Genomic DNA, 26,002 nt, shown 5'->3' with positions numbered 1-26,002 from the left:
GCTTTTTACAAAAGAATTAGTAAACCCCATTTATAATGTGATTAAACGTACTTTGTCATTATCAGCTGTGGTTGGAGAGAAATCAGTTCCCCCACTTCTGTTCCTTGGCAGGTTATAATAATTTGAGACAGCTGCCCTATGCGTAACTGCATTTAGTTTGTAATAGTGTTCATAATAGTGGCAGTCGCTGTGCTGACATAAATCCCAGTGGAAGGTCTTGGTCCTGTGCTTATTTTTATATGTGCACTGAATGAAGTAAAAGAGGACAGCTGTTACGCTTTAGTATTAAGCCTGTGAATTAAATCTTTCTTGAACCAAGACCTTGCATCAAGCAATGTTACCCACAGGTAGCAGAGTTATCAGAACGGGGCACGTACAAATCCCAGCATGAATTCAGAGCAGAGGCTACTTAGCCTGTTGCCCCTCTGTTAGCACTGCCCAGTGTAGCTCCCACTGTGTTGTGTGCTGGAAGAAACACCACATCCCTCCATCAGATGCCCTGCGCTTGACTATGGTAGCCCATAAATCACCTCTTGTTCTGTATAAAAATAAGAAAAACTGTTTTGAAACTCTGTTAAAGACAAATAATATGAAATAATCATGTTTGATCTATCATTAATGCTGCTTTTAATCACTCTTGACTTTCCATTGTTCGGTAGGCTAGAATGGCATGTTGGGGTGGGCACTAAATAATTTTTCAGTAACTGAATTGTTTCCACATTAATCACTGATTCTTCCCAGCCCTAGTGTGCCATGGTTATTCTGTCATACCTGTTTAATGAAATCCAGTCTTAACGTGAACTTTTTTTTTTAAATGATATGGAGGATGCTAAAAATGACTAAAAAAAATGACTCATCCCTCTTACTGTCCAAATTCTGTCCAAGTCAACACAGTTTGTATGTGAGTGTAGGGAAACTGGAATTCATTCATCTATCATAAAATAGAGTTAAGCCTTGCAGAAGTGACATGTCATGCTCTCACTGTCATTGTGGAAACCTTTAGAAATGTACGATTTCTTAGCTTGGAACTGAGCTGAAGACTTAATAGCATCTTCATCATGTTATATGCCTGTTGGGATCTGTTTTCCTCCCCCAGCTCCCCTGCATTTGTCCAAGAATCATAGAATCATAGAAGCATTTAGGTTGGAAAAGACCTTTAAGATCATCAAGTCCGTTAACCTAGCACTGCCAAGTCCACTACTAAACCATGTCCCTAAGCACCCCATCTACACGTCTTTTAAATACCTCCAGGGATGGTGACTCAACCATTTCCCTGGGCAGCCTGTTCAATGCTGGACAACCCTTTTGGTGAAGAAATTTTTCCTAATACCCAATCTAAACATCCCCTGGCGCAATTTGAGGCCGTTTCCTCTTGTCCTATGGCTTGTTACTTGGGAGAAGAGACCGACCCCCACCTCTCTACAACCTCCTTTCAGGTAGTTGTAGAGAGCAATAAGGTTTCCCCTGAGCCTCCTTTTCTCCAGGCTAAACAACCCCAGTTCCCTCGGCCGCTCCTCATCAGACTTGTGCTCCAGACCCTTCACCAGCTTTGTTGCCCTTCTCTGGACACGCTCCAGCACCTCAATGTCTCTCTTGTAGTGAGGGGCCCAAAACTGAACACAGTATTCCAGGTGCAGCCTTACCAGTGCTGAGTACAGGGGCACGATCACTTCCCTAGTCCTGCTGGCCACACTATTTCTGATACAAGCCAGGGTGCCATTGGCCTTCTTGGCCACCTGGGCACACTGCTGGCTTATATTCAGGCAGCTGTCGACCAACACCCCCAGGTCCTTTTCTGGCATGCAGCTTTCCAGCCACTCTTCCCCAAACCTGTAGTGTTGCATGGGGTCCTGCATGCAGGACCCAGCACTTGCCCTTGTTCAACCTCATACAGCTGGCCTCAGCCCATCGATCCAGCCTGTCCAGGTCCCTCTGCAGAGCCTTCCTACCCTCAAGCAGATCAACACCCCTGCCCAACTTGGTGTCATCTGCGAACTTACTGAGGGTGCACTTGATCCCCTTGTCCAGATCATTGATGAAGATATTAAACAGAACTGGCCCCAACACAGAGCCCTGGGGAACACCACTTGTGACCAGCTGCCAACTGCATTGAACTCCATTCACCACAATTTGTTGGGCCTGGCCATCCAGCCAGTTTTTTACCCAGCGAAGAGTACACCCGTCCAAGCCATCGGCAGCCAGTTTCTCCAGGAGAATGCTGTGGGAAATGGTGTCAAAGGCTTTACTAAAGTCTAAGGTAGACAACATCCACAGCCTTTCCCTCATCCACTAAGCGGGTCACCTTGTCATAGAAGGAGATCAGGTTGGTCAAGCAGGACCTGCCTTTCATAAACCCATGCTGACTGGGCCTGATCACCTGGTTGTCCTGTACGTGCCGTGTGATGGCACTCAAGATGATCTGCTCCATAACCTTCCCTGGCCCTGAGGTCAGGCTGACAGGCCTGTAGTTCCCCAGATCCTCCTGGCCCTTCTTGTAGATGGGCATCACATTTGCTAACCTCCAGTCAACTGGGACCTCCCCTTTATCAGTCCTGATAAAGGATTGAAAGCGGCTTGGTGAGCACTTCCTCCAGCTCCCCCAGTACCCTTGGGTGGATCCCATCCGGCCCCATAGACCTGTGTGTGTCTAAGTGGTGTAGCAGGTTGCTAACCATTTCCCCTTGGATTATGGGGCTTCATTCTGCTCCCCGTCCCTGTCTTCCAGGGGAGAACAGCTTCACTTGAGTGCATTGGTTGCCAATAACAATGCACATCATTAAATGTATCCAGAGATGTAATCACCTTTAATTTCTATTTGTGGAATTGGTTAGGCAGTGAGTTTTTCCTGGAACTGCTGAATTTGTTCATAATGCAGGAAATGGTTTATAAGCAGATTCTGTCTGTAGCATTACATGTTGTTATAGTACATGACTTTCGATGAGACACTTCACCTCCCTTAATCTCAGTGTACATGTTATACATGTCTCAAAGCAGTCTTCAGTGTTTAATCATTTGTGTAACAGTCTTGGAGATCCTATGACGAAGCCATTATGTAGATGAAAATGACAGCAAGTTGGTTTTTAATACCCTTGAATTAACTCAGCTGCCCAGTTAAAGCGAAGTTAGACCGTTTCTTCCTTCCTCCCAGGGCTGGCAATTCACACTCCCTCCCAAGCCTTTTACAAGGCAAAATAACTGCTGCCTGTACTTCTTAGGCAGGGAGAGAAAGCAGCTCATTAGCTTTGAAACTTCTTTCACCATTTAATCCCAAGCACTGGAGACTCTGGTAATCTGAGAACTGCATATATTCTGCAAGACATTCAGATAACTGTGATTTTACTGTGGCACTGCAAAATCAAAACACCTGGCAAATAAAGGTGAATTCTTTATACCTGTTCAGTTTGAGATTAATCCTTGTAATAGAGGTGACGGAAATCATGTTTTTCCAAATAGCTCTGATATTGTGTACATGTGATTTAAGCAGCAGGAGAGCTGTAAGTGTTAGTTTATAGTCTGTTGTGTTCCTTCTGCAGCAACAAGTTGGCTTTGGCTTTTGGCTGAGACAGGAATAACGTGCCTGTTTGCATCTGCAGAGTTTATTTAGTCTTTGCTTTACATTGTTAAAAAGTGAGTCTGCTATGCTGTTCCTCAACAATAAAATTCATTCCTTCTTTTACCCTTTATTCCTCAGCAAATTCCATCTCAGTCTGGCAAGGCTCAGTCATCTCCCTTTGGGATTGGAACAAGTCACACCTACCCAGCCGATCCATCATCATACAGCCCCCTTTCCAGCCCAGCCACCTCTTCTCCAAGTGGGAATGCCTACTCTAGCTTAGCAAACCGAAGTGCAGGGTTCGGTAAGTTTTAAATGATGTAACACAGAAATGCACATAAAAATGAAACTCTCCAGCATTAACTTCATTAAAAGTCCTCCAACCCTTCAACCTGTTCTTTTGGTGGGTCAGTTGGGAAGCCCAGGTGATGAAAGGGTTTTGCTTTCTCCTTTTGAGCACAGTGGACAGAGATGACCTGTTCCCTCCATGCTGCATCTCCTCCACATCCAACACACTTCAGAATATCGTGGCATTTTATGGTATGAGGGAACTTTTTTTTTCCCCAGTAAATGGTGTCATGAAAGATCCAGAAGTTGCTTACATCACTACTATGCGTCCTCCCAAATTGTGGTCAGCAGGTTCAATTTCTTTTTACTTCTCAGGAGAACACTTAAATGGCACAAATTTACATTCTTTTCGTTTTTCAAGTTCCCTGACTACATGGCGGTGTCCTCTTGCCCAGAGATGGCTTGTTGGAGTTTGGCTGGAGACAGGATATTTTTGTACACCCACTGCTACTAACCTAATCAGAGTAGGTGCCATGTTTTGAAATGGTTTTCTTTTCCTATTACATGCTAATTTAGTGGCTTTCAGACCATGACCCAATTGGGTGACCCCTTGGTAAGTTTTCTGCACTCCACCAGCAGAATAATATTCAAGAGTAAAAAATATTATGAATCCATCAGTGATAAACACATATGGACTCCATGAAAAATGTTACTGGCTGATAATAATGTGCAATTCCAAAAAGCATAGGTAGCAGTGTGCTAATGTGTGTCGTTTTTCTCTTGTCCCGTGAGAATAAAATTGGCACAGACCTGTTGCAGATTAGCCTCACTGAGTGCAGACCTGTGCTGCGTTGCCTAGAAAAAGTGCATTGAAACGAAGCTCTTCCCACAGAGCTTATTCATGCCTCCATTTCCACCAGGCTTTGTACATTTGTTTACGAGACAGCCTTGCATTTCAGGCCTAAGCTACTTGGCAAGAACCCTCTCACCTAATGAGAAACATTTCCTGACCTACATCAGTTTGGATACTATTAATAACACAGCCTTCACAGAGACAAATGTCTTGAACCTCTGTCTGGCAGTAACTGTTTTGCTGAAAAGAAGCATCATTTGTCTCACTGAGTTAATTTCAATGTATTGTTCTGAGAAAAAAAAAAAACAAACTCGCATCTTTCTTTTAAAGGGTAACTTAGATGAATTTTGGTTTGGCCCATAAAATGACTGCAGGGTTTCCAAGTCAGCTGAATTACTGGTTGTGGTAATGTCAGTAAGGGAAGAGCTGTAATTATCTACTTCAGATGTGATAGAAATACATCACTGCAGCCTGTTTACTTTCCTGTAAGATGTTCACTTTATCTGTTTTGCGTGGTTTAGCCAGTAGCCAAAAGGGTTGGATTAAGCACGTCTTTCTGTATCTTCTGAAGCCATGACTATGAGTAGTGACTGATTTGACACGATCGAGTGTGGTTATTGGAGACCTGACATAGCACGTGTGTGGAAGTTTGGCACAGGAAATTTGGCACCCTTGGCAGAGGGCGCTGATAATCGGGGAGAACCAGATCTACCCAGCTTGGCTCTCTGCAGTGAGGGGAAAATAGGCAAAAATAGTAGGAGTAGTTATATAGAAAAAAAAGGGAAAAAAAAAAAGAGGATAAAATGTTTGGAGGAAAAGCATAAGCATGGTGGCAACCTTTCTAAAATGATAATTCTTAGAAAGAGATATTGTAAATAATTGAAGGAAAATTATCAAAAAATTTTATACATTTGGGGCCAGTCTGTAGAAATACAGGGTAAAATGAGTCCAGCTTAAGTGTGACCTGTGACTGTAGTCATTAAAAGTGTATGTGTAATAGGTGATTAAATTAATGTGTGGCATTATGCTTTTTTCTGGTAGACTATTTAGAAGAAATTCATATCCCTGAAATCATCATTTTAAGTGTATTTACCATAAAACCTTGCTGTTCGCGTTATCTGTGAAATTTAAATGGCCTCAGTCTTTTAAGAAACCATCACTATATGAACAGGATAATAATTTGCTATAAGCTGCATGCTAAATAAATCATTTTGCAGCTGTAATATTGGAGGACAAGATAGTCCAGCAAACAACACTCTGCCTTTAATACAGCAATGTTTGCATTTAATACAGCAAGGCTGTTGTCTGTTGATCATATTGTTTTTACATCTGCTTACAAAATCTTACATCTGCTTACATGCTTCTTAGATGAGTAGGTAACTGTGCACCCCCTGCTCTGCAAGAATTAGTCTTTTAAAGAGAAAGAGCATTCAGATGATGCAGTTTGGTTTTTAAGTGAAATGGCAAATATTCCTTATTAGTGATTAAAAAGCAGTGGGGGGATGCTTAAAAATTGTCTTCCGGTGCCTGGCTTATGGTGTCACTGTGTGTTTTGCTGTGAGCAATTCACCTGCCATGTCTGTGCAGCTGCGGCAATGAGCTTTTCTCTTGGGTTGGCCCCCACCCTGCAGTCAGGGCTTCCTGATTGCTCCCTTCGGCTTCCACCCTGCAGGGGCTGGGTGTCACTCAGGGTCTGTTTTTCTAAGACTCATTTGCAGACACAGGCATCGATGGATGAAGCCTCAAAAGCAGGCAGGCGTTTTGAAGGAGCTGCTTTCTGACTTCTGCCCTTTCTCCCCCCATCCAGCTGAAGGTGGCCAGAGCAGCGGCCAGTTCCAGGGGAGACCTTCCGAAGTCTGGTCCCAGTGGCAGAGCCAACATCACAACCAGCAAAGCGGTGACCAGCATTCGCACCCACAGCCCAGTCAGACCGAGGTGTTCCAGGTGAGGAGAGTTCAGTAAGCCCAAAGTCCCTCTGACAACTTCTCACTGCTGAGTTGAAGAACTGTGGTCCTCAATGACCAGGGTGCCAGCAGGGCTTGGAGCAATTACCTCTTGCTGTGTGCTGCCGTAGGTTTGCACTGCTGTTAGCTGGCATTAGGTACAACTAAGATGGTTTTGTTTTCTGCCATCTTTGCTGATTTAAAATGTTCGTTTCCCTTCTCTTTGCACCCTATGCTTAGGGCTTATGTGTTTTGCAGGGAAGCCATGAAATAGTCCCAAATAGAGCATGCGTCTTATCCTGGTGCCGGCCTCTAAAATCCCCAGGCATCAATGTAAAGCTCTTTGATAGTTCAAGCAGGAAAGGAGTCTCATATATTGCATAGAAGATAGTAGCCAATAATTTTTGAAGGTTAAACCCAGTCAGATATCAGATAGCTGGTAAACAATCCTCTTCAACTACCTAATTTTGTAATATTAAGTATAATTTTGGGCCTTCACTACAGATGGAGTAGGACTTTATGAGTTAACTAATAAGGTCTCTGTCCTTATATAACTTCTTTTTAAATTAGATCAAGAAGACAGTTTGCAACAAAACAATGCAGATAAATGCAGAAAAGACAGTTCAAGCCCCAAGCAAAGTTTAGAAGTGGGGCACCTCATTATCTTTTAGAAAGTAAATTCACCTGCAAGACTGGGCCCGTGCTCAGTTGCTCGCAGGAACGCTGCAAGAGGAGATGTTAGCCTGAAAATATTCCTGTGTGAACAAACCATTGCTTCACACAGGAACAACTAACATCACTGCATCTGGAATAACTACCTATCTGCATGCTCTTACCCCATGGCCCAGGCCAAGATTAATCTGTTGCATCTCTCTCTGTTAGCAAAGTTTAATTGCTTTGCACATACTTTAACCCAAAAGCATATTCAGGGTAATTCCAGTGGAGCCGACAGCAGCGTGATTCGATGGCCCAGAGCTCCAAGCAGTGTCTTGCTTGTGTCTCAGGCAAGTGCTGTGTCCCAGCAAATGTCTTATGAAATTAGTGGGAAGGAGGGGCAAGGGAGAACTGGGCTCACCTGCAGAGCTCTTGGAGGTGGCTGTGCATTTAGAGGGAATTAGGATAATAGCTGGATGTGATGAGAAACTTGGATGAGCTCAGTCCAAAGGCCTTCAAGAAGTTGCTTGGACTGTTTGTGCATGAAGCCAGCCCTGGGTTAGCTGGACATAAGGAGAGCAGCAGACTCAAGAGGGGACCTACCCTGCTGGGTCTGTACCTGAGGAGACCTTGCTGCAGAGGCCCCAGCAGCAGAAATGCCTTCAGAGATGGAAATTTAAACAGGTGGGGGTAACTACAACGTCCCCTTGGCTGAGGAGGAATGTGGGAAAACGTAAAATAAGTGCAAGTTTTGGTCAGAAAATGAAGGCTGACCCTGGCAGCTGAGAAACTGCCTGTTGTGTTCACAACCTCTTTCACCACCATCGACAAGGATGCTAGAGAGACCTCAGATGTATTCTAATCTGGTTTTGTTTTGGGGTAACTTCTCAGTACACAGCAGCTCTCAGTAGTTATTCCTTCACAGAGCAGATCCTCTGAGCTTTCTTATTTGCTCTTTAGGTTTTGTTTTATTGTAAGGATAATGAGCCATTCCTGGCAAAACTTGGTTTTGCAGTAAGAGCTTATTATTGTAAGGACTGATGGGAAAAGCAAGCGTAAACTCTGGTTTTCTCAGCAAGGGATATCTTCTCCCTGTGGCTTTGGTCTCCAGCTGAGAGGAAAGGTTGAGTATTTTTTGAAGACTCCTGTGGGGACCTCACTTGGCTCAAGACACGTGGGAGCAATTACCATGATATCCCATTTCTCCTGAGAAGTTCCTGCTATTTCCTCTGCCTTTGTACATGCATGAAGGCTGCTTGGCATCCTGTTAGCTGGGGTGGATAATCCAGTCTTTAGTGTTCCTCAGAGGACGAAGAGCAGTAATACGTTCACTTACAGAGTGCTGTTGAGGAGGTGAGACTCTCACCAAACCCATGCTTGTACAGCAAGAGCTCCTTTCTGTAGGGTGCAGAAGCGTGTGAGATGTTGAATACTTCCCATATAGTGAAACCAGAGAGTTTGCTTCTTTCCTTATGTAGCTACCCATTCCAAGGGGAGCTGTTTCAGCCTGGGAGGAGTATGGGGCAGCTCAAATGTGCCTTATTCAGAGGAGCAATCCAAAACTTCTGCCCTGCTGAAGTCCCACCTCCCATTCAGAAACGCTCCAGCAAAACATAAGTAGCACATAAACCTTAGCCCAGCCCCCTGCACAGGTCTGGTTTTCACCTTATTTATCTAACCTTTGGCCTTTTCTGGTTTTACACTGAAAAGATGAACAGGAAACAGTTTGTGTCTGGATAACGTGCTAGCAAGTGACACTTCACTTTGATTTTTCCCTATCGTGCAGGACATGCTGCCAATGCCGGGGGATCCGACACAGGGTACTGGCAATTACAACATTGAAGATTTTGCTGACCTGGGCATGTTTCCACCATTTTCTGAGTAGCTTGCGAAGCAGAAATGGAAGTTCTTCTCCAAGGCCATTTCAGTGTAATTTTGGCTCTGCTTTTTCTGTGTTGCATTCTGTAGAAGCTACTAAACCAGAAGACACATTTCTCATGTTTCAGATAGTGGTGTAGGGCTTGCTCTCTCCTCCTTGGGGTGCATCAGTGCCAACAGAGGAGCTCCAGCACTTGTTAGTGTTCATTGACAGCTCCGTTTTTTTTTTTATTTTTATTTTATTGTCATCTACCTCAGAGATGAAAAACTTTGCTTGATTTAAAAAAAAATCTCTGAGTCTTAAATATTTGAATGTGAATGATACCTAATATTTCCTTTGAATGGTAATTTTTAAATAGATAACGAAGTAACAAAGACTAACAGAGAAAAGGTAAGGTAATGTCTTGTTACAGTGCCTACCACTCAATTTCGATGCCTTGCTTTAAGCTTAAGTTTCTGGAAGCAGACACAATATTCTGTTTTCTTTGATTCTTGTAGTTTTTAGGTCACTTTAAATGTGAGATTAAGCAACATAATGTAGGCCTCTCTCACCAGAAGATTCAGCTCCGCCTTTTCTAACTTAAACTTGAATGTGTGTACATTTTGGTACTTTATGTATATCTTGTGCTGTATGAAGTGATTTCCTGTACTGGTTTCTTTTGCTGTTACAAAGGGTCCATTCTGGAGTGTACTGAAAAGGTTGACAATATATGTGGAGGATTTGGATATCATGGGAGTCTCCATCACTTCACATAGGTGTTCTTACTTTTAATTCAGGTGGTTCTCTATTCAGAACAAACATTTACTTACATAAGCTATTAGTCTGGTTTTGCACTGAATTGAGGCCTATAACTCTATACATTTCTCACTGGCTGCTTTAATTTCTGCTGTTCTTGCTTTCCCAAAAATACTGCCTTGTAAAAAATGACTGTAAACACATCAAGATTGCATTTTCTATATTAGCTGCATTTCCTTTCTGTGAAGTACTTTTTTATACTGTGAAACCTCACATTTTAACAGTGCAAGGTGGTGGCCTGTTACTAGGAAATCATTCAAGCTCATTTGCTGCAGGCAGTGAGATGGTTTTGTAGTGTATAATTTTTTTAGAGTGAGTTGGTAATAGATATCAATTGGACTATTGTCCACTGCGTACACAGTGATAACTTGAATTTTTGCTTGGATTCCCAAGCAATCACTTCTGTTAAATCCTGTTAACCCTATTCTGTTAAATACGGAATTTTCAGCTTACCAAGTATGTTGAGGACTCTTGATTATTCTGAATGCTATATGCTTTTCCCCAGAGGTAAATTAATCACATTCCCCTTGGGTGAGTCACCTACCGTATGTCTTCATCAGAAATGTGGTAGAAAGTTTTTTATTCAGCGTTTCATATGCATGACGAGTTCCAGAGGTTGGCAGAGGTAAGGTCAGCTTTTTATCCAGATCGTTTCTTCTGGGATGGGAGGAGAAGGAATCGCTCACAAAGGACAAGGAGCCCAGAGTTCCCGTGTGCACGTTGTTCGTAACCTTTGAGGTTGGACAGTGGTAGCCAGCCTTTGTAGAGGAGGAAGGGGACAGCTTCCCTCAGCCTTTGCATATTCAGGGGCCATCACGGACCTTGAAACAGCAACCCCAGGGCATAGCCCCCATCTAGAAGATCTCAATGTCCGCAGCAATTCTTAGACCTCACAGCACTAAGGTCTGCCTTCTCGTAGCTCCTCTTGAATTCTGGGGTGCCTCCGACGGGAGGCACCGTGTACATCACTGCAGTCCATCTTGTCAAAATAATATCTTGAAAAGCAGGCAGGCCCCTGTCCTGCAGCCTGCTCTGGCCACACAGGTTTCATGCTGACAAGCAGTGCAGGCGGCTGGGCTGCAGTGAACACGACCCAGGGACACGGCTTTAACAGTTAACCATATGGTGGTGTTCCCATCTGACTTCGCTTTCCCAGCCTTCTCTGAGAACAGCATGTAGTGTTCAGTATCCAGGAAGAGTCCTTCCTATTGTTTCTCTCGCTACATCTGGGACCAATCTCTTACCCTATGTGCAAGTGGGGCTAGGGACTCTTTTTTTAGGAAATTTTTTTATATGTCTAGATACAGTACTGGGGAGGCCTCAGATCTCCTGGTCTGTACTTGTACAAAATCACGCTGAGAACAAACGAAAAAAACTCGTATCTCTTCTCTCTCAGAGATCGGGAAAATACCTTCTTAGGTGAGCAAGCCATGCGCTTATGCACTATTCTTTTAAATACATGGATGTTTATTCTCTTGGAGCCTTCTCCCTTTCTGCTCACGCTGCTCGGACAAATGACTGCTCACTGAATTAGATAGGCAAAGCTCTGCTGTCCCAGAATGAACTTCATTGGTGTCTGTAAAAGGTGCCTAGATGCTGGGCTGGCTGGAGTGAGGTGGTCAGCGTCTGTACAGCAGGGTGTGCTTTTAAAAGGGGCTAATCACGAGGGAGAGCGCAGTAGGTGAGCAGTTTGTATCTCTGCACAGAAGATGCTTGACACGATAAACGTCAGTTCTTTAAAATTTTTAAAAAACATTTCTCCGTAAAGTGAAAAATTAATTGAAAAAATGCTGTTCCTCTTTTATTTTACCCAACAAACTGCTCGAAGTATATTTATAATTTACTTTTGTTGCTGAATTAAATCTAAAAATAAGTTTTTTAAAGTAATTTTCTTTCTCCTAACATCAGCAATGATAACTTCCTCAGTGTGCCATGGTTTTTATACTACTGTAGAAGGCTTCTCGTGTACAGAATTTGGTTGTGCAGTTTGAAGTGCACTGTTAGCAGAATTTCAAGCACACCTCTCATTTCTGTTGTTTTTAAAATACAGTATTGTTTTTTTGAAGCCAATATGCCTGAGGCATGAGAGCATGGACTGCTTCTCACCTTGTAGACCACTCCTGCCTTTCTGGTTGGGAAAGGGGACGGCTACTCTGTTAAGGGGCAGTCCGGAGAGTGCCAGGTTTGGGTTTCCCCTGTGAGCCATTATTGTCCCTCGTTTCTGTTCTGCCATCCCGAGCCAGTGCTTTCTTCTTGGTGTTTCCACCCTTCCTTACCTCCCCTCCCATTCCCGGCCATCCCATCTCTGCAGCGCTTTCCCATGCCCAAGTGGGAGGCGTTGGGTTGCCATTCCCGAGCCAGCGAGGAGGGAGCGCTTAACGAGCTTAAAGTTTGGCAACTTTGTGCTTCTGACGGAGCAAACGAGCAAGTTCAGCATCTGCTACTGCTGCTGGGCATCCTGCGCTGCCCTCGCCTTGTGCTGCTGTTGTGTCAGTGGCTTGCTCCTCTGAAACAGCCTCGTCCCACGTCTTGTAGCCAAAAAGCTGCGTAGCGTTGGCTGTGCTGTATATTTTTGTCACGTGTTTGGTTACTAAAGCAACTTACTTATCCTATAGCTGAAGTTATAAAGTGCATTTGGAATGCTAACGTTTTTATTACGTGCCGTTGGTGTAGCTTTGCTGGCACTTTGGCTGCCTGTTTCCAGAATTCTACAGGTGGTGGATTTCTCGTTTCTTTTGTGTTTTTTAAGCTGGAAATAAAGCTGTGATTTCTGATCAAACTCTGTTGCAAACACAGTTTTTCTTGAAACTGAATCTTTTGGGTTTTAAACTGATGGAGCAAGAAACTGCAAATACTAATGATCTAGATGAGTTATGTCAATGAGCGGGCATGTAGACTGAGAAGATTTTAGATACTAAAATATTTACATTCATTTATTCAGAGAAGCAATCCTGTTCAACAAGAGGGACTCCATCATGTTACTTGTTACAAGTGCTACTGGCAGTACCTACGGTGATGCTTTAACCAGATAGTTCCATTTGTAGCTTTGTTGCCTTTTTTTTCTTTTGAAGTACAGTATGAAACTGTAAATACTTCTTGCAGTGCTGCCTTTTTAACTCTTAATTACTTTTGGCACAGTGTTAAATAGTGTTGGATTTACCCAGTTGCTATGACATATATTTTTATACATAGGTGTACTCTTTTTTCGAGAATAATACAGCCATTTTGTCATTAATGCCTTATCAGTGTCATACTGCTGTTGCTCTTTGTTTGCAAGGTATCGAGTGGACTAATTTCTAGTTCAGATATTTTCACTTTTCCTGGCAGTGCTCAAGTTTGGATTCAGGTGATTTTTGCCAGAGTCCCATTTTTCACAGTTGTTAGCTGTGAGAAGAGGAGAACGTGGGCTTGGTTTTGTTTCTATTAATGGAGCAAAGAAAAGGTGATGGCATCTAATTGTCTTTAAAAGGTCAGTCTTTTCCTACTCTAAAGCAGAGTCCATTTCATGGAACTGATGACTTTGGGCACTGATTACTTTGTGTAGATTAATGGTCTTTAAAAAAAAAAAAGGGGGAAAAAAAGAAAAAAAAAAGACAAATAAAACAACTCCAAAAATGGGCTTCTGTCATTGTTAGGCACTTGGTTACTTATCTGTTTAAACTCTTCATATTGATGTGAAATTGTGCTGTGGATAAAGTGTATTTTGTACTTCTGAATGTTCTATATTTATGACTAACAAGTACAGAATCAGTTGTGTGTATGTATAACTAATAACTGCCTTTTTAAATTTCATTAAAATAAAAATGTCATGAGCTGTTGTTAATTCCTGTCTTTCTGTAAATAAATAAGAGATGCTATTGAGAATAGTCAAGTAGGAAATGACCCTGAATGATAAGATTTGTGCCAAAAATCAGAAGATTAGGCATTGATCTTTGTCTTTGAAGTCCCTCCTATGCTGTGTAGTAGTGGATGGGAAGTTCCCCTTTTATCTGTCTTGTACAAAGGCTGCCCAGGGGGAGCGGGAGAGGAATGGTAGTTTGAGATCTCAACTTCTTTTAAAAGAAGTTCCAGAAAAACATTCGTTAACAGCCCTGTTCTGCTGATGACACTGAGGTGTGTGAATTGGTATCTGTATTGTAGAGGGTTTCATTGGAGCGCAATTGATTTAGAATTAATTCTAGTCTGTGGCAATTTTTATTCACTCCCTGGGGTGGTAACACAGTGGCTTCTTTGTCCACCTTTTGGTCTCATTGTTCAAAGTTAAAAAATACTTGTATCCTTCCCACAAACATTCTGGTGACCTTTTCAGACTTTCTTATGTAAAGTGCATTTGCCTTTCACTGTGGTTCTTCATTGTATTTATACTGTATTTCTTTGTCAACTTGATAGTTTGTGAGCAAGATTTACCTTGCTAATAAATCCAAAAAGCTGATGACTGGACCACAGCAGGAGCTGAAGACGCTGTGCTCTAGGGCATGCATTCCTGGTACAGGGTAGGTGGTGTTTTCACAGCTCATACTCCATTGTCAGGGCTCTGCCTGTGAAGAGCAGACATGGGCTCTGCTGGGACACGATGGGAGACCGGCAACCAAAGCAGGGCACTGGGATGTGCTTAGTCAGACACAGCCACCAGACCTACCTGCTCTGTCGAGCTCTGCTCGCTAAGTGCTCATCCCAAAGAGAGAGGTTGGTCAGTGAAAATGTTCCATTCGCGCTGTTTTGCTGTGAAAATCAGGTTTTCAACAACGTGACGTTCTTTTGGCATTTCCCCAGACTCTTGTGAAAATCTTTGATGAAAGGATATGCCCCAGAGCATGAACCCCATTTGGAAATGTAGTGTACCTTCATTATGGCAGCTGTTTGGTGCTTTTTCGGAGCATTTTAATAGGCTCTTAGTTGCTTTTGAAGAACATTATCCAAACAGAAGGGTACACACAGAATGGGTGTTGTACCGATGCTAAGCAGAGTATCGTGTGGTTGGGCTGTTTCAGGATCCCTCCTAGCACTCCTTTTAGATTGACCGTCATTAACCCGTGCCCTCATATGCTAATTCAAGTGTACTTCTGGGCACCAGGGCAACAGCTGGGTGTGGAAGTGTTGGGAGCTATTCATTTTTTGTGTGGAATCTAGGTTTGGAGATACTAGATGTGAAATGGAGCCAAATGTTTGGTGACAAATAGTCGCTGCAGCTTGGCATGGCAGGACACCATGGTAGAAGTCCACACACAAAGGCTGGCGCACAGGAAAGAAATGCAGTTGAGGCTCACTGTATCCCTACACTTATCATCTTTGGCTCTATAAACTGGCACTAATGACTAATAGCAACAGCTTAAGTCTTCATTATGATGATAGAAATATATTTTTCTTAATTTTTCCATGGGAGGTAATTCTTAGCCACATTTCCATCAATATACCATCATAGTTCAGGAAGTATTACTCATTTAATTTTCCCAGTTTCTCTCCAAGTGGAATGGAACAGGGACAGATACAGGATGAATTTCCATCCTTTTTCACCAAGTTTCAGCATATTCCTGCTTGGAAATACTTGGCAGCATCTTTCTTCAAACTTCTTGGTCTGTCCCACATAAAATAAAATGGAATCACTTGAACTGTATTAATGGATTTGGGATCAGATCCAGAGGTTGCTAGGGCATCTTTTCATTAGCTCTGGAAAAAATTATCTTCTAATTATAGACTGGCACTAAATACTGATACACAAAATGTGCCATTTGGGACCCAATTGAAAAAATGTCAACCCAAGGCTCACACACGGAAGATGCAGCAGTGCTGAAGTGCAATTACCATGGCTTTTGCAGACAAAAATATAACAGCTGTACACACATTGCTGTAATTACAAATATGCAGGCACAATTCTGAGGGACAGAAGAAAGCTCCAACCGCAGCTTGGAAACCTGCCCGAACGCATGCACCCTCGTAGAGAAGACTAAATCGCCCAACGCTTCAGCATGCTGCTGCCTCTTATAAATAGCAAGTTCCTCTTCTTAGCTAAGAAGGTGAGATTTTAAATACTTGAAATGTTTTTAAAAAACAAGAGGACTCGAAGCATAGAAGCACTGCAACATTGAACTACGTTGGCACACCCTATCATCCAAAACACGTTTTGGGTGGCTCACAGAGCCTCCCCCCCTTGTCGCTGCCCACCCCTGGTTGCTGTGGCTAATGACCCTTCACTTGGAGCCTGAAGCAGTTCTGTGTGTGGCCCTGACGGGAGGCAGCTTTGGTCTGCAAAATAAAATCACAGTATAGTTATTTTCCACTTAATGCTGGAATTACTGGCCAGATAGACCCATTGTCACTGAGGAGCACAGATTTTGAAGGCCTAAGTTGCTGCTTGCTTTGTAGTTTCGAGACCTCCACTTTGCTAAATAAACACACAAGAGAAAATGCTGCCCTGGCACACGTACACACAACCCACGCTGTCTTCTCGTCAGTGCATGTAGCAGGAGATGAAGACTGTATCGTAATACTTTCCACTTAACGAAGGAATTTGTACTGTGGGATTTATCTCAAAAGCAGCCCTCTTCTCCCTTGATATCCCTCGTTGCATGCAATTTCAACTTGTCCTGGGCCAAATGTGTGTGAAGGCCCAGGTCGAGGGATACCAAAACATGACTCAGAGGAGACGTAAATGCTGTGGGATTCCTTCCTTCATGTAAATCACGCTCTTTCAAACAAATGTCACTACTTTGTTCCTGGTTCATGTAAGTCGGAGCAAAAGATGTCAGGAGACAATACTATACAATGCTGGTGACCGAAGACTTAAACTAATTGGTTTTTTTTAAAGGAACTCTTGATGGGTACGTCACATCCTCCCTCCGTTACCTGCTGCCTTCTTCTCCAGCCACCGAGAGAGCGCAGAGTACTCTGTGTGAAAATTTAGGGTTGCTTGAGGTAATCTGGGCTGGTCTGTGGGTATGGGGAAAGATGCAGTCTGCTTGCACCGGCGTGGTCTGCTGTGGGAAGCGTGAGTGCGCGTGGAGCATCCTTTCTTCATAGAAGAGGTACCTGTAAAAAATAGCTCCGGACCCCCCTTGCAGTGTCCCTTTGGCACCAGCTTGCAGACATGGACTCACAGTCCTCCCTGCACCTCCCTGTTCCCCCCCAGTGCTCTCCAGTATGTGACTGCTCAGCCCCCCAGGCCTCCTGCAGGGCTTTTCAAAACGGAACAAATTATGCTATAGTAAAAGAAAATCTGGGTTTGGACATTGATTTTACTAATCACAGCCTCTTCCTTTAATACCAAGCGCATGTGTCATCGTGGTTGTCTTGTGTAGTCAGGAAAAATTCTTGCCCAATGATTTATTCAGTGACGTAGGAAGGGGCCTTTGTCATTGTACCCATGAAGCTCAGACACTGAAAGTTTGCATCTGTTCTGATATGGTGTGGAAAAATATCAAACCCTGTAACTGAAAAACGTCTTGATTTTATTCTGTGCAACCTGAATTCTGAAACTAGACGGTTACAGCTTTATGAAGAATTTGCAGAACTGACACTTTGTTGACTTGAAGTGCTTATCTTTTCCATTGTCTTTTAAAATTACTTTTGGTGGGGTTGAGAAAAAAAAGGTATGCACTGAAATTTGTGAAATTCCTATGAAAAGTTTTAATTATTGAGAAACTTATAAAGTGTCGTGCACTTCCTTTAAGTCATATTTATTCCCCCCACTGCACAGAGGTGCTTAATCTAAAGGGGTTCTGAATTGGAGTTTATTTGGATTCTTAACATATTTTTTGTGACCTCCATGGTTTAAGGTCAGAGACCTCAGCGGGAAGTCAATGGAAGTTGTCACTTTAATCATTTTAGTTCTAAAGATTCATCAAAGTTATGCGAATTGACCTAAATTTTCAGATCCTGCTGAGGGAGTGGGGTTCTGCACTAACCTACCAAGGCTGACCTGGATATATCATCTGGTAATGAAATACTGGAGCAAACCCACTGAAGCAAGTGTCAATTATATAAATAAGGCTACTAAAAGACAAAAGCCCTAATTCAGTAAATGGTAATATTTGATATTTATAGATCACTGTAGATATGCATGACACTTCATCGCCGACTGTACACCCACTCCGAGCTCAGGCAACAGATTTCCTTTGACAGGTTTGTAAAATCCCCGTTTTATCCCTTGTACCACTGTGTCAATAAAGGGTGGGTGAGTGGATTTTTGTACTGATGTTAATAAGGTGTCAAGGCAATTTTACAAGACTGTTTTAAAACCAACCAAGACTTCAGCATTAAAAAGAGAACTTTATTAGCAGAGGCGGGAATATCAGATAACAGATTCCTGGTTTTCTCTTGTTTTCGTGCTCCCGTCAGGAGTATGTTTCACAGCCATTTAAAATACTGGAGCTGAGCTTCCAGCAACAAGTCCATTAATAACTCCTACTTCCAGGAGGTTCTAAAATTGGGTTAAAGATACCCTGAAGGCTCAAATTTCTTTGCTGTTAAAGTCTGCCATCCAGAAGAGAACAATCTCTCTCTAAAAAAAAAAAAAAAAAAAGGGCTTTCTGTTTCGTTCAGTTGTTTCTCATGAAGAGAACATGCACGAAATGCTGTGTTACCTCAGCAGTAATGGAGGAGAAGATCTGATTCCTGAACCACAGGTCACAGTGGGGCTTTGCAGCCACAGCCTGCGGCTCAGCAGGTTCAGTTCAGACATTTGGAAAAACTCCTTCACTCAGAGAGCTTGTGCAGCGTGGGAGCAGGCTGCCACGGGGTCCTGCTGTCTCCATCCTTGGCTGGACAGAGCCTTGGTTGACCAGGTATCAAGCTGGGGAGAGCCTCTCTTCCCCAGGAGGCGGAAGAGGTGGGTCCGTGGGTCCTGTACCTCCAGTGTTCCTGGGATTCGGTGGGGTCAGCTCCAGCCCTCAGCACAACCGCAGAGTCAGAGAAGGCACCAAGACCCTTACATGGTCACTGACCCTGGTCGGTTAAAAAGTCCAGCTGGCCTCCTCAGCAAGTTAGGGCAGCTGCAGGACTGAACATAGACGGCCCCAAGACTTTCTTGGCTGCGACCACCTCCAGCTCTGTCTCCTTCACGGCTTGACGCATCCTTTCCCCATATCCAGAAGCCCTGAGAAAGTGCTTTGTACCACACTGCCTGTCAGATGTTATTCCGCCTAGCTGTTCCCACACCCATCCTCCTTTGCAGAAATTTGCTTTACAAACAGCAGACCAGTTCTCTAAAATGACTCAAGTTGTTGACAAAAATTCCCTCAAGCTGCTGACAAAACCCCAGAGATACAGTCTACCAGCAAGGCCAGTCCCTGAGTTTTGCAAGCAACTTTTCCTTTTTATTACAGGCCCTGAGAAACCAGGAGAGGGAAGGAAGGAACAGAGTGAAGCAACAAAGTAGCTATTGCCTGATTTGGAACGTTTTTTGCTGAATGATCTCCAATATTCCATCAAATAAAACCCTTATTAACAGCAGAGTGAGACACAAACACAGCAGTTACCAGACGTAACAACACTGGGAGAAGTAAACAACGAGGACATTTAATGGGTAAGATCACAATTTAGCTACCAGCTAAAGTATCTTCCTGTAGGATTATTTCCATCATCATCACCCAGAAGCGGTATGGATTGGTGTGCATGCAGTTTCTAGGTCAGATGGGAAGTCTGCTCAGTAATCTCGATGCTATGGCAAAAGTATCCTGAACTGAAGGAATCTAAGAAGGAACGCTGTAATTTCAAATGGTGTCACAGTATAGGCCCTAGTTCAATATCAGCCTAGGTTTTATTTGATTTTTGACTGTCTGAGCTAGAACTAGAGCCAGTCATTTCATGGTACTTACAATCCCGTCGCTATGCAAGCTCCCGTTCAGATGTAATACTTGGTATGTTCACCAGCTTTTTAGAAATTGATGCTTTTTAATCATTAATGTTCCTGGGCGGAAAGCTAGCACTGCTACTTGTTCACTTTTTCCCTTCCCTAAGGCTCTGCAAAGCTGTGGTGGTCTTACCAAGAAAGCTGGTGTGCCTGTAGTACTAGGAAAAGTGACAAACTGTTGCAGCGTGCTTATGGGTGATCTCAATTTGGAGCAGAAAGACTTGCACAAGACCATGTCAGATGCATCATTTCTGATTCAGAGGCTGGCTAACCCAAACCCGCGAGAGGTGAAGACAGAGAAGAAAGTTAGAGCCAATGCACCCCTCCACAGTCTTTATTTGGATGTTTTCAACCCTGGCTACCACATCAGGACCTAGTCCTCTCCCGCATCAGGATTAATGCGTTGGTCCTAAACATCAAGCTGTGATGAGGAGGTGTCTTTTTGGGACACTGACATACACAGGGGTTAAATGTCTATGCACCAAAGCAAATCACTGGTGACCCAAAATTACAACGTGGGAGTTCCTGACTCCTAGGCCCATGCTCATTCCACTAGACCACACTGCCTCCTGAGAAAATATGTTTTAATGGTATCTGGCCAGCTGTGTAAACATGTTAAGGGACAACCATGTAAAACTGAACTGCTCCCATTATGCAAGTTATAGTCTATTTTATTTGTAAGCACAAATCCTAAATCCCTCCTCCAAAATGATATTTTCACAAACAAAAAACAGGGAAATGAGGAAAAACAAAATAATTCCAGATAATGTTGATGTTTGGGGCTATGGGTGACATGATCAAGTTCATTCCCCCTTGAACAGTGAGCCTCTTCCCCTCTACCAGACTCTGCTTACCAACCTGGCTTCTTGTCTGAGAGCTAGTTTCGGGGACGGATGGCTTCATGCCGATACGGCGGATGGGGAAGGCACCTCTCTTTTCACCTTCCGCGGTTTCCTCGGCTGTCGAACAACCTCTCTCCCGCTTGAAAATACGTTGCTGTAAGAATCAAAGCTATCAATTAATGAGTCCTGAAACTCCTGAATAATAATGAGGTCTGAGCGCCCTCAATGTTCAGTATTATGTTTTCTCATTTTGCCTGTATTATGGGAAGACAAAACTTTGCCTGGAGTAGGACACGTTCAACCACCCACCAAGGGATCTTTATTCCTTTATTAAAATCCTCCTTTTCTGCCTGAGCATTGCAGGGTACTGAAGAACGAGTGATGTATTTAACACCAATGTGACCCATCCTCCCAAACACAGTTGCAGCAACATCCGATAAAATGAATTTTTGCTGGGTTTTGGTACAAAAAACAGAGGGCAGGTTGCCATTTACTACCACTCTGAGAGGATCAAAAGCAGGGGTTTTGAGTAAGTAAAGTGCCCCAGCACTTGCTTAAGCTGATTCCTCTCTGACCAAGTGTTTCAGGCTTCAGTGGGCCTCATGCATGTCTTAAAAGAAAAAACACTGTCGTACTTGCTTCCTAGTTCAACATCAAGGGCCCTTCTCTTGGCTGTGTAGGTGGCACAGGCACTCCAGGACTCAAATCACTTCCCTTTGCTCCAGCATGTGGGCACAGCTGCATCAAAAAATAGTGAGATTTCTCACTTCTGAACAGTTTGGTTCAGGTTGTGGTGTTAATGCAGTTGCTAAGTGACAGCATTTCCCTGATCCCACCGCTCCCTACTCTGCTCTAAAGCAGCAGAAAGCTTTATCCACAGAAGCAGACTGTGACAGCATGTTTCAGCTCTCAGCTTTGCTCTTAGGCATGTATCGTGTTGTTTCTGCAGCATTTATGAGTAGTATTTTTTCTTGTTCTCTCCAGCAGTTACATGCAGAGCCGGGTTCCCCAGGGAGCTCCAGCTGTGCAGGGCTGGAGATCCAGCGCACTGTTCCTGTGCTGCTGACTGCACGGTGACAACATGAAAGAGAAACATTCACCTTCTGTGTTGCTTGCAGCAAGCCCACCCCACAAGGTCTTCACGGTCCACAGAGGTCTTCTTGGGCTGGAGTCTGAATGACAGCAGTAAGTAATGAGCCGAGCACTGCAAAAAGGCACAGCAGCCCAGCTCAGCTCAGGCTATGGCCCTGATTACTGATAATGTATTATTTTATTCTTTGTTCAGTGGGATTGTGCTGGAGCCTGCGAGCCCCGCTCACGCTATCATATTAGGCAGTAGATAATAAAAATAAAAAGGCAGTCTCTGTCCCAGTGAACTGAATGCAAGATAGTTCAGAAATTCCAGATGTGTTAATTAAGCAGGAATGCCTAGTACAGGCAGGAAGAAAGTCCAAGTGTTGGATGGTAAAGAAAACGCCCACGTTGGCAAGGCTGAGAGCAGATATTTCTCACAGAGCACACCACGGGTGGGGAGTTTTCATGGCTTATTTCTTACCTGGGTTTCCTGCTGCAACCATCACTTCCATGATTTTCCCTTCTTCCTTGCCCTCCCCTTTCCCATCCCCAGCCCTTTCTGGTCTGGATTTGTCTCCAGGGGGTAACCCTGCCCGATGGGTGTGAAAATGCCTCTCTGGATGCATTCAGCGTGATACATGCCCCGTGTACAGTGATATGGCTCTGACTCTGGCTGTGCTGGGCTCCAGCGTTAGTGATGCAGTGGACGTAACCTCTTATCTGGCCTTGGTAGGTCGGTAGAGTTGTTCCGCTCACCCGGGTGGGGTGAGCCTCTCCTGGTGCCTCTCCTGCGTGTTACACCAGGAACTAAGACAAGCTTTAGCCAGGTGTGAAGCCTCACACGGTGTGGCCGTGCCGCGGGTGGGCTGGGGAAGCTGTGCCGGGTTCATGAGGAGATGTCATTTGGTTCACCAGCCCCGTCCCAACTGGGCACCTGTTGGCAGCTGCGTGATGTTGCTGGCGGGTCTGTCAGGTTTGGCTTTCTCACGTGAGGCTCCTCTGCTCTCCGTTACGCTGAGGCTGGAGGAAGAGCACCCAGCTGCCTCATAAACTGTCCGAGGCGATGGAGTGGCTCTGGATTTTGCTGACGGCGACTGCGGTGGAGGGTTTTTGTTGAGGCCCCGGCTCAGGACAGGATTTTAGCAGGTGTTGAGGTCTCCCTGAGGCCAGTTTCCAACAGTCTGAAAGCAGCCTTTCAGCATTACCAGTGATGACATTGGATGAGAAAACATTTTTTTTTTAAACAGTAGTTTCTTCAAAGCAAGATGTGAAAAGCAAAACTTCCTTCTCAAACTAGAATTTGCTTCCTAGAGTAGAGTACCGAAAACTAATGAAAGCCAGATGCCTTGGCCTGTCCCAGGAACAGGAAAGGGAAGAAAAGCCGACCTCAGCAGCCTGAAAATCTACAGTTACAGGAACCTGCTCCTGGACCCAGGGCCTCCCAAGCAATAGAGGAGTTCAGGAAGGGCATGTGTTTGCGACACCGAAACACAGTACGTGCAGGCAGCGGAGGTGACCGGTACTGCTGACACAAAGTGAAGCAGCTTCCAGGGGCTGGACTGCTTCCAAGATTTGCCCGGAGGGGAGGGAGGATGTTGAAAGCTGCTTCAGGGCGCCCAGGGCTCTGGTGCACTAAACAAAGCCCAGACGAGCCGGAGAGCCTGGCCTGAAGGCCCACTGTTGCAAAAGCTGTGTAGGTGTTTAGGGTCCTTCCTGGATGGAGACAGCAACTAGGAGCTGAGCTGTGACCAGCTCTGTTACACAACCACCAAAGACAAGCCCAGTTTGGCCACCCGTTGCCCCCCGCTTTCGTGTTCTGGTGCCAGTGTGTGAGGCAGCGCCAGGCTACGCTCCCATGGCGTGCTCATCCTACCCTTCTGCGTCATCATTTTGCAGGAAAAGAGGTGGGAGTTGTACATTTGTTGATGGAAATATATGAGCACGGCAGAAATAAGTCTGATGCACTTTCTGAAGGGCCAAGGTCACCATACAAGTGTGTGTATATGCGGGAATATGTCTAAAGTAGATGTGTGTGCATGTATGAATGTATACACGTGTCTGTGTGTATATAGACACTCGAGCAAAACATATATGGGCTGGAAAATACCTGAAAGGGCTATGAATAATCGGTATGGTGGGCAAGAGAAGAGAGTGGCCTCCTTTCCTGGGGCTCCCACAGCCACCCCACCTCTGCCAAAGACAATGGCAGGAAGCCAAGGGGGAGCCGAACCAGGCTGGGCTTCCTCTGTTTCACGCTGAAAGTACGGAAATTCAGAGGCTTACGTCTTTTTTCTCAAATGTTTCATTTGGACTGAAAGGACTCGTACAGCCATGCTCACTAACCATGCCCCTGGGCTCACATACAGACCTCAGACTGCGGATTTCATCCAGTCCTGCTGATTTTTGTGGGTGGGGATGAAACACTGATTTCCTGTCAGGAAAGCTCATCTCTTCCTGGGAATGGTTAAATAGTGCTGACTGCGCGTATACCTTCTGGGAGGAACAAGAAAGGAACAAACCCAGCCAGTTCCAGGTTTTGCAAGTGGTGCAGACATCGGAGAATAATCTTTAGTGATGAGAGACTGATAAGCACCTTGTTACAGCCACTTAATGCATGTGCTTGACTGATCCCGGGGTCAGATATTTCTGCCCTGGTGTCCTGGTTCAGCCGAGAGAAGGATGCCAGATCCAGGCAGCCACAAGGCTCTGCGTGCTCTGGATCTGGCTCATACTGATGCTGCCTGCAGGGGAGGATCAGCACAGGCAGCACTTGGCGTGGGGAGAGACTGCATATTCCTCTGCCTGTCCTAGCGACTCTCCTCACTGCACCGTCCTGGGCTCAGCTGTCAGATTTTGATTAATCCAGCGCCATGCCAGGATCCACGCCAACACCACGCAGGTCCTCCAGTTACAGCTGACTTCTAAACGGCGCATAGTCCAGTAGACACATGTATGTTATTAGCATTGCAAGTCCAGCAGAGCAAGCAGCTCTCCATCATAGACACTTTCGCCAAGATATTATAGCACAGTTTCCACTTCCTGGCAATTAACTCAGTCTTTCCCATGCAACAACAAGAAGCAGCACTACATTCACAGATAGAAGGTCTGCAGGGTTTGGGAGCTTCTTACTCCAATTTGGAAACCCCAGAAAATTACTGTGACAAAACATTTTTCCTGTCATTTAAACACAAAGAAAAAGAAAAGACATCAGGAATATTCCATAAATGATTAGTTTATCTCCCCTCTGTTTTCTTCCTCCTCATCCCTCCTAAATATAACACAAGCCTAGTATCATCCAGGCCAAGCATGTACCAATGACTTTGAAATTAAGTAAAAGCGGGATTGGTTATCGATGGTATCGATGGATACCGATGGATATCTGACAAAGCTTTTCTGTATATCTAGGTTTTTGCCATTTTTGTCATAAATGAAGTAGCAACTTAAGATGTGGGTTTAGATGGAGAGATGAAATGCAACTGAACCTCTCCTGGAAAACAAACACTGTCTTGTATACCTCTGTACAGGTTTGAGGGGTATAAAAGATGTGAGGAAGAGGGGGAAGATCTGGTAGAACCTAAATCAAAACTCCTTTCTTAGCCTTCTGTCTTACCAGGGAAGTCACTGGAGCAGATGCCTGGATTTCATGTGAAATTTTGTTAAGCCTTTGTTTGAGGAAGCTGCCAGGAGCACAGCTGCAGTCAAATAACTCTTTGCAATGCCATCATTACCAGCAACAGGTATTTATTGAAAAATTGAGTGATCCATTTCCTAAATACGTAAGTAAAAAACTTGCAGGCTGGTAAAGCATGAGAAGTGGTGTTGCTCAGCTGACTGGACACAGGATTGAGTTTCAGATGACCTGGGTTCAGCCCTTGGCTGTGCTGTGGACCTGCACCCTGTGACCTTGAGTTAAGGTCCTTCTGTCTCACTTTGTTATCTGTGGGAGTTACTAAAGATGGTGAGGTTAAGCATCAAAACCATAAATCAAATGAGGAGCTATTGGGGAGGGAGAGGAGGGTTGAAGGTGGCTGGGTTTCCTCCAGTTTTGCTGCTGTTCTTCCAGGTACTGACTCAGTAGTGTTGTCCATGGTTGGGGATGGGTATGTTGCACTTGGGCTAGGCTGGGCAGGTTGCACAGACACAGTGATCCCTGGTGGTCCTGGCTAAATGGGAAGAGCCAAGTCCCTTAGCTGTGGAGCAGGCCCTATTTGGTCATGTTGTAGGTGGGTTCAATTGCAAAGTCTTTGCGGCCAGGACTGTTTTCAATCTGGTGG

At 44.4% G+C, this 26,002-nt stretch overlaps 1 protein-coding gene across 9 annotated transcripts in view; it reads left to right on the top strand.

Annotated features, from left to right (window-relative positions):
• The window catches only part of ARNT2 (aryl hydrocarbon receptor nuclear translocator 2), a 164,866-nt gene that overhangs the window by 95,379 nt on the left and 43,485 nt on the right, over positions 1-26,002 (top strand). For 4 of the 9 annotated variants that reach the window (XR_012776269.1, XR_012776268.1, XR_012776267.1 and 1 more), the window contains exons 18-22: positions 3,692-3,857; positions 6,502-6,638; positions 19,286-19,485; positions 21,639-21,839; positions 25,342-25,465. Coding sequence is in view for 5 of the 9 variants with exons in the window: in XM_075506195.1 (XP_075362310.1) it covers positions 3,692-3,857; positions 6,502-6,638; positions 9,078-9,176 (402 nt within the window). In the remaining 4 variants the exon portion in view is untranslated. Of the gene's footprint in view, positions 1-347; positions 936-3,691; positions 3,858-6,501; positions 6,639-9,077; positions 13,794-19,285; positions 19,486-21,638; positions 21,840-25,341; positions 25,466-26,002 lie in introns of those variants that run through there. The other 5 variants (XM_075506195.1, XM_075506194.1, XM_075506193.1 and 2 more) reach the window with 3 other exon arrangements.

Source organism: Mycteria americana, chromosome 6 (assembly GCF_035582795.1).
Source record: "Mycteria americana isolate JAX WOST 10 ecotype Jacksonville Zoo and Gardens chromosome 6, USCA_MyAme_1.0, whole genome shotgun sequence".
Lineage (NCBI taxonomy): Eukaryota > Metazoa > Chordata > Aves > Ciconiiformes > Ciconiidae > Mycteria > Mycteria americana.
This window is presented reverse-complemented; position numbering and strand designations above follow the sequence as displayed.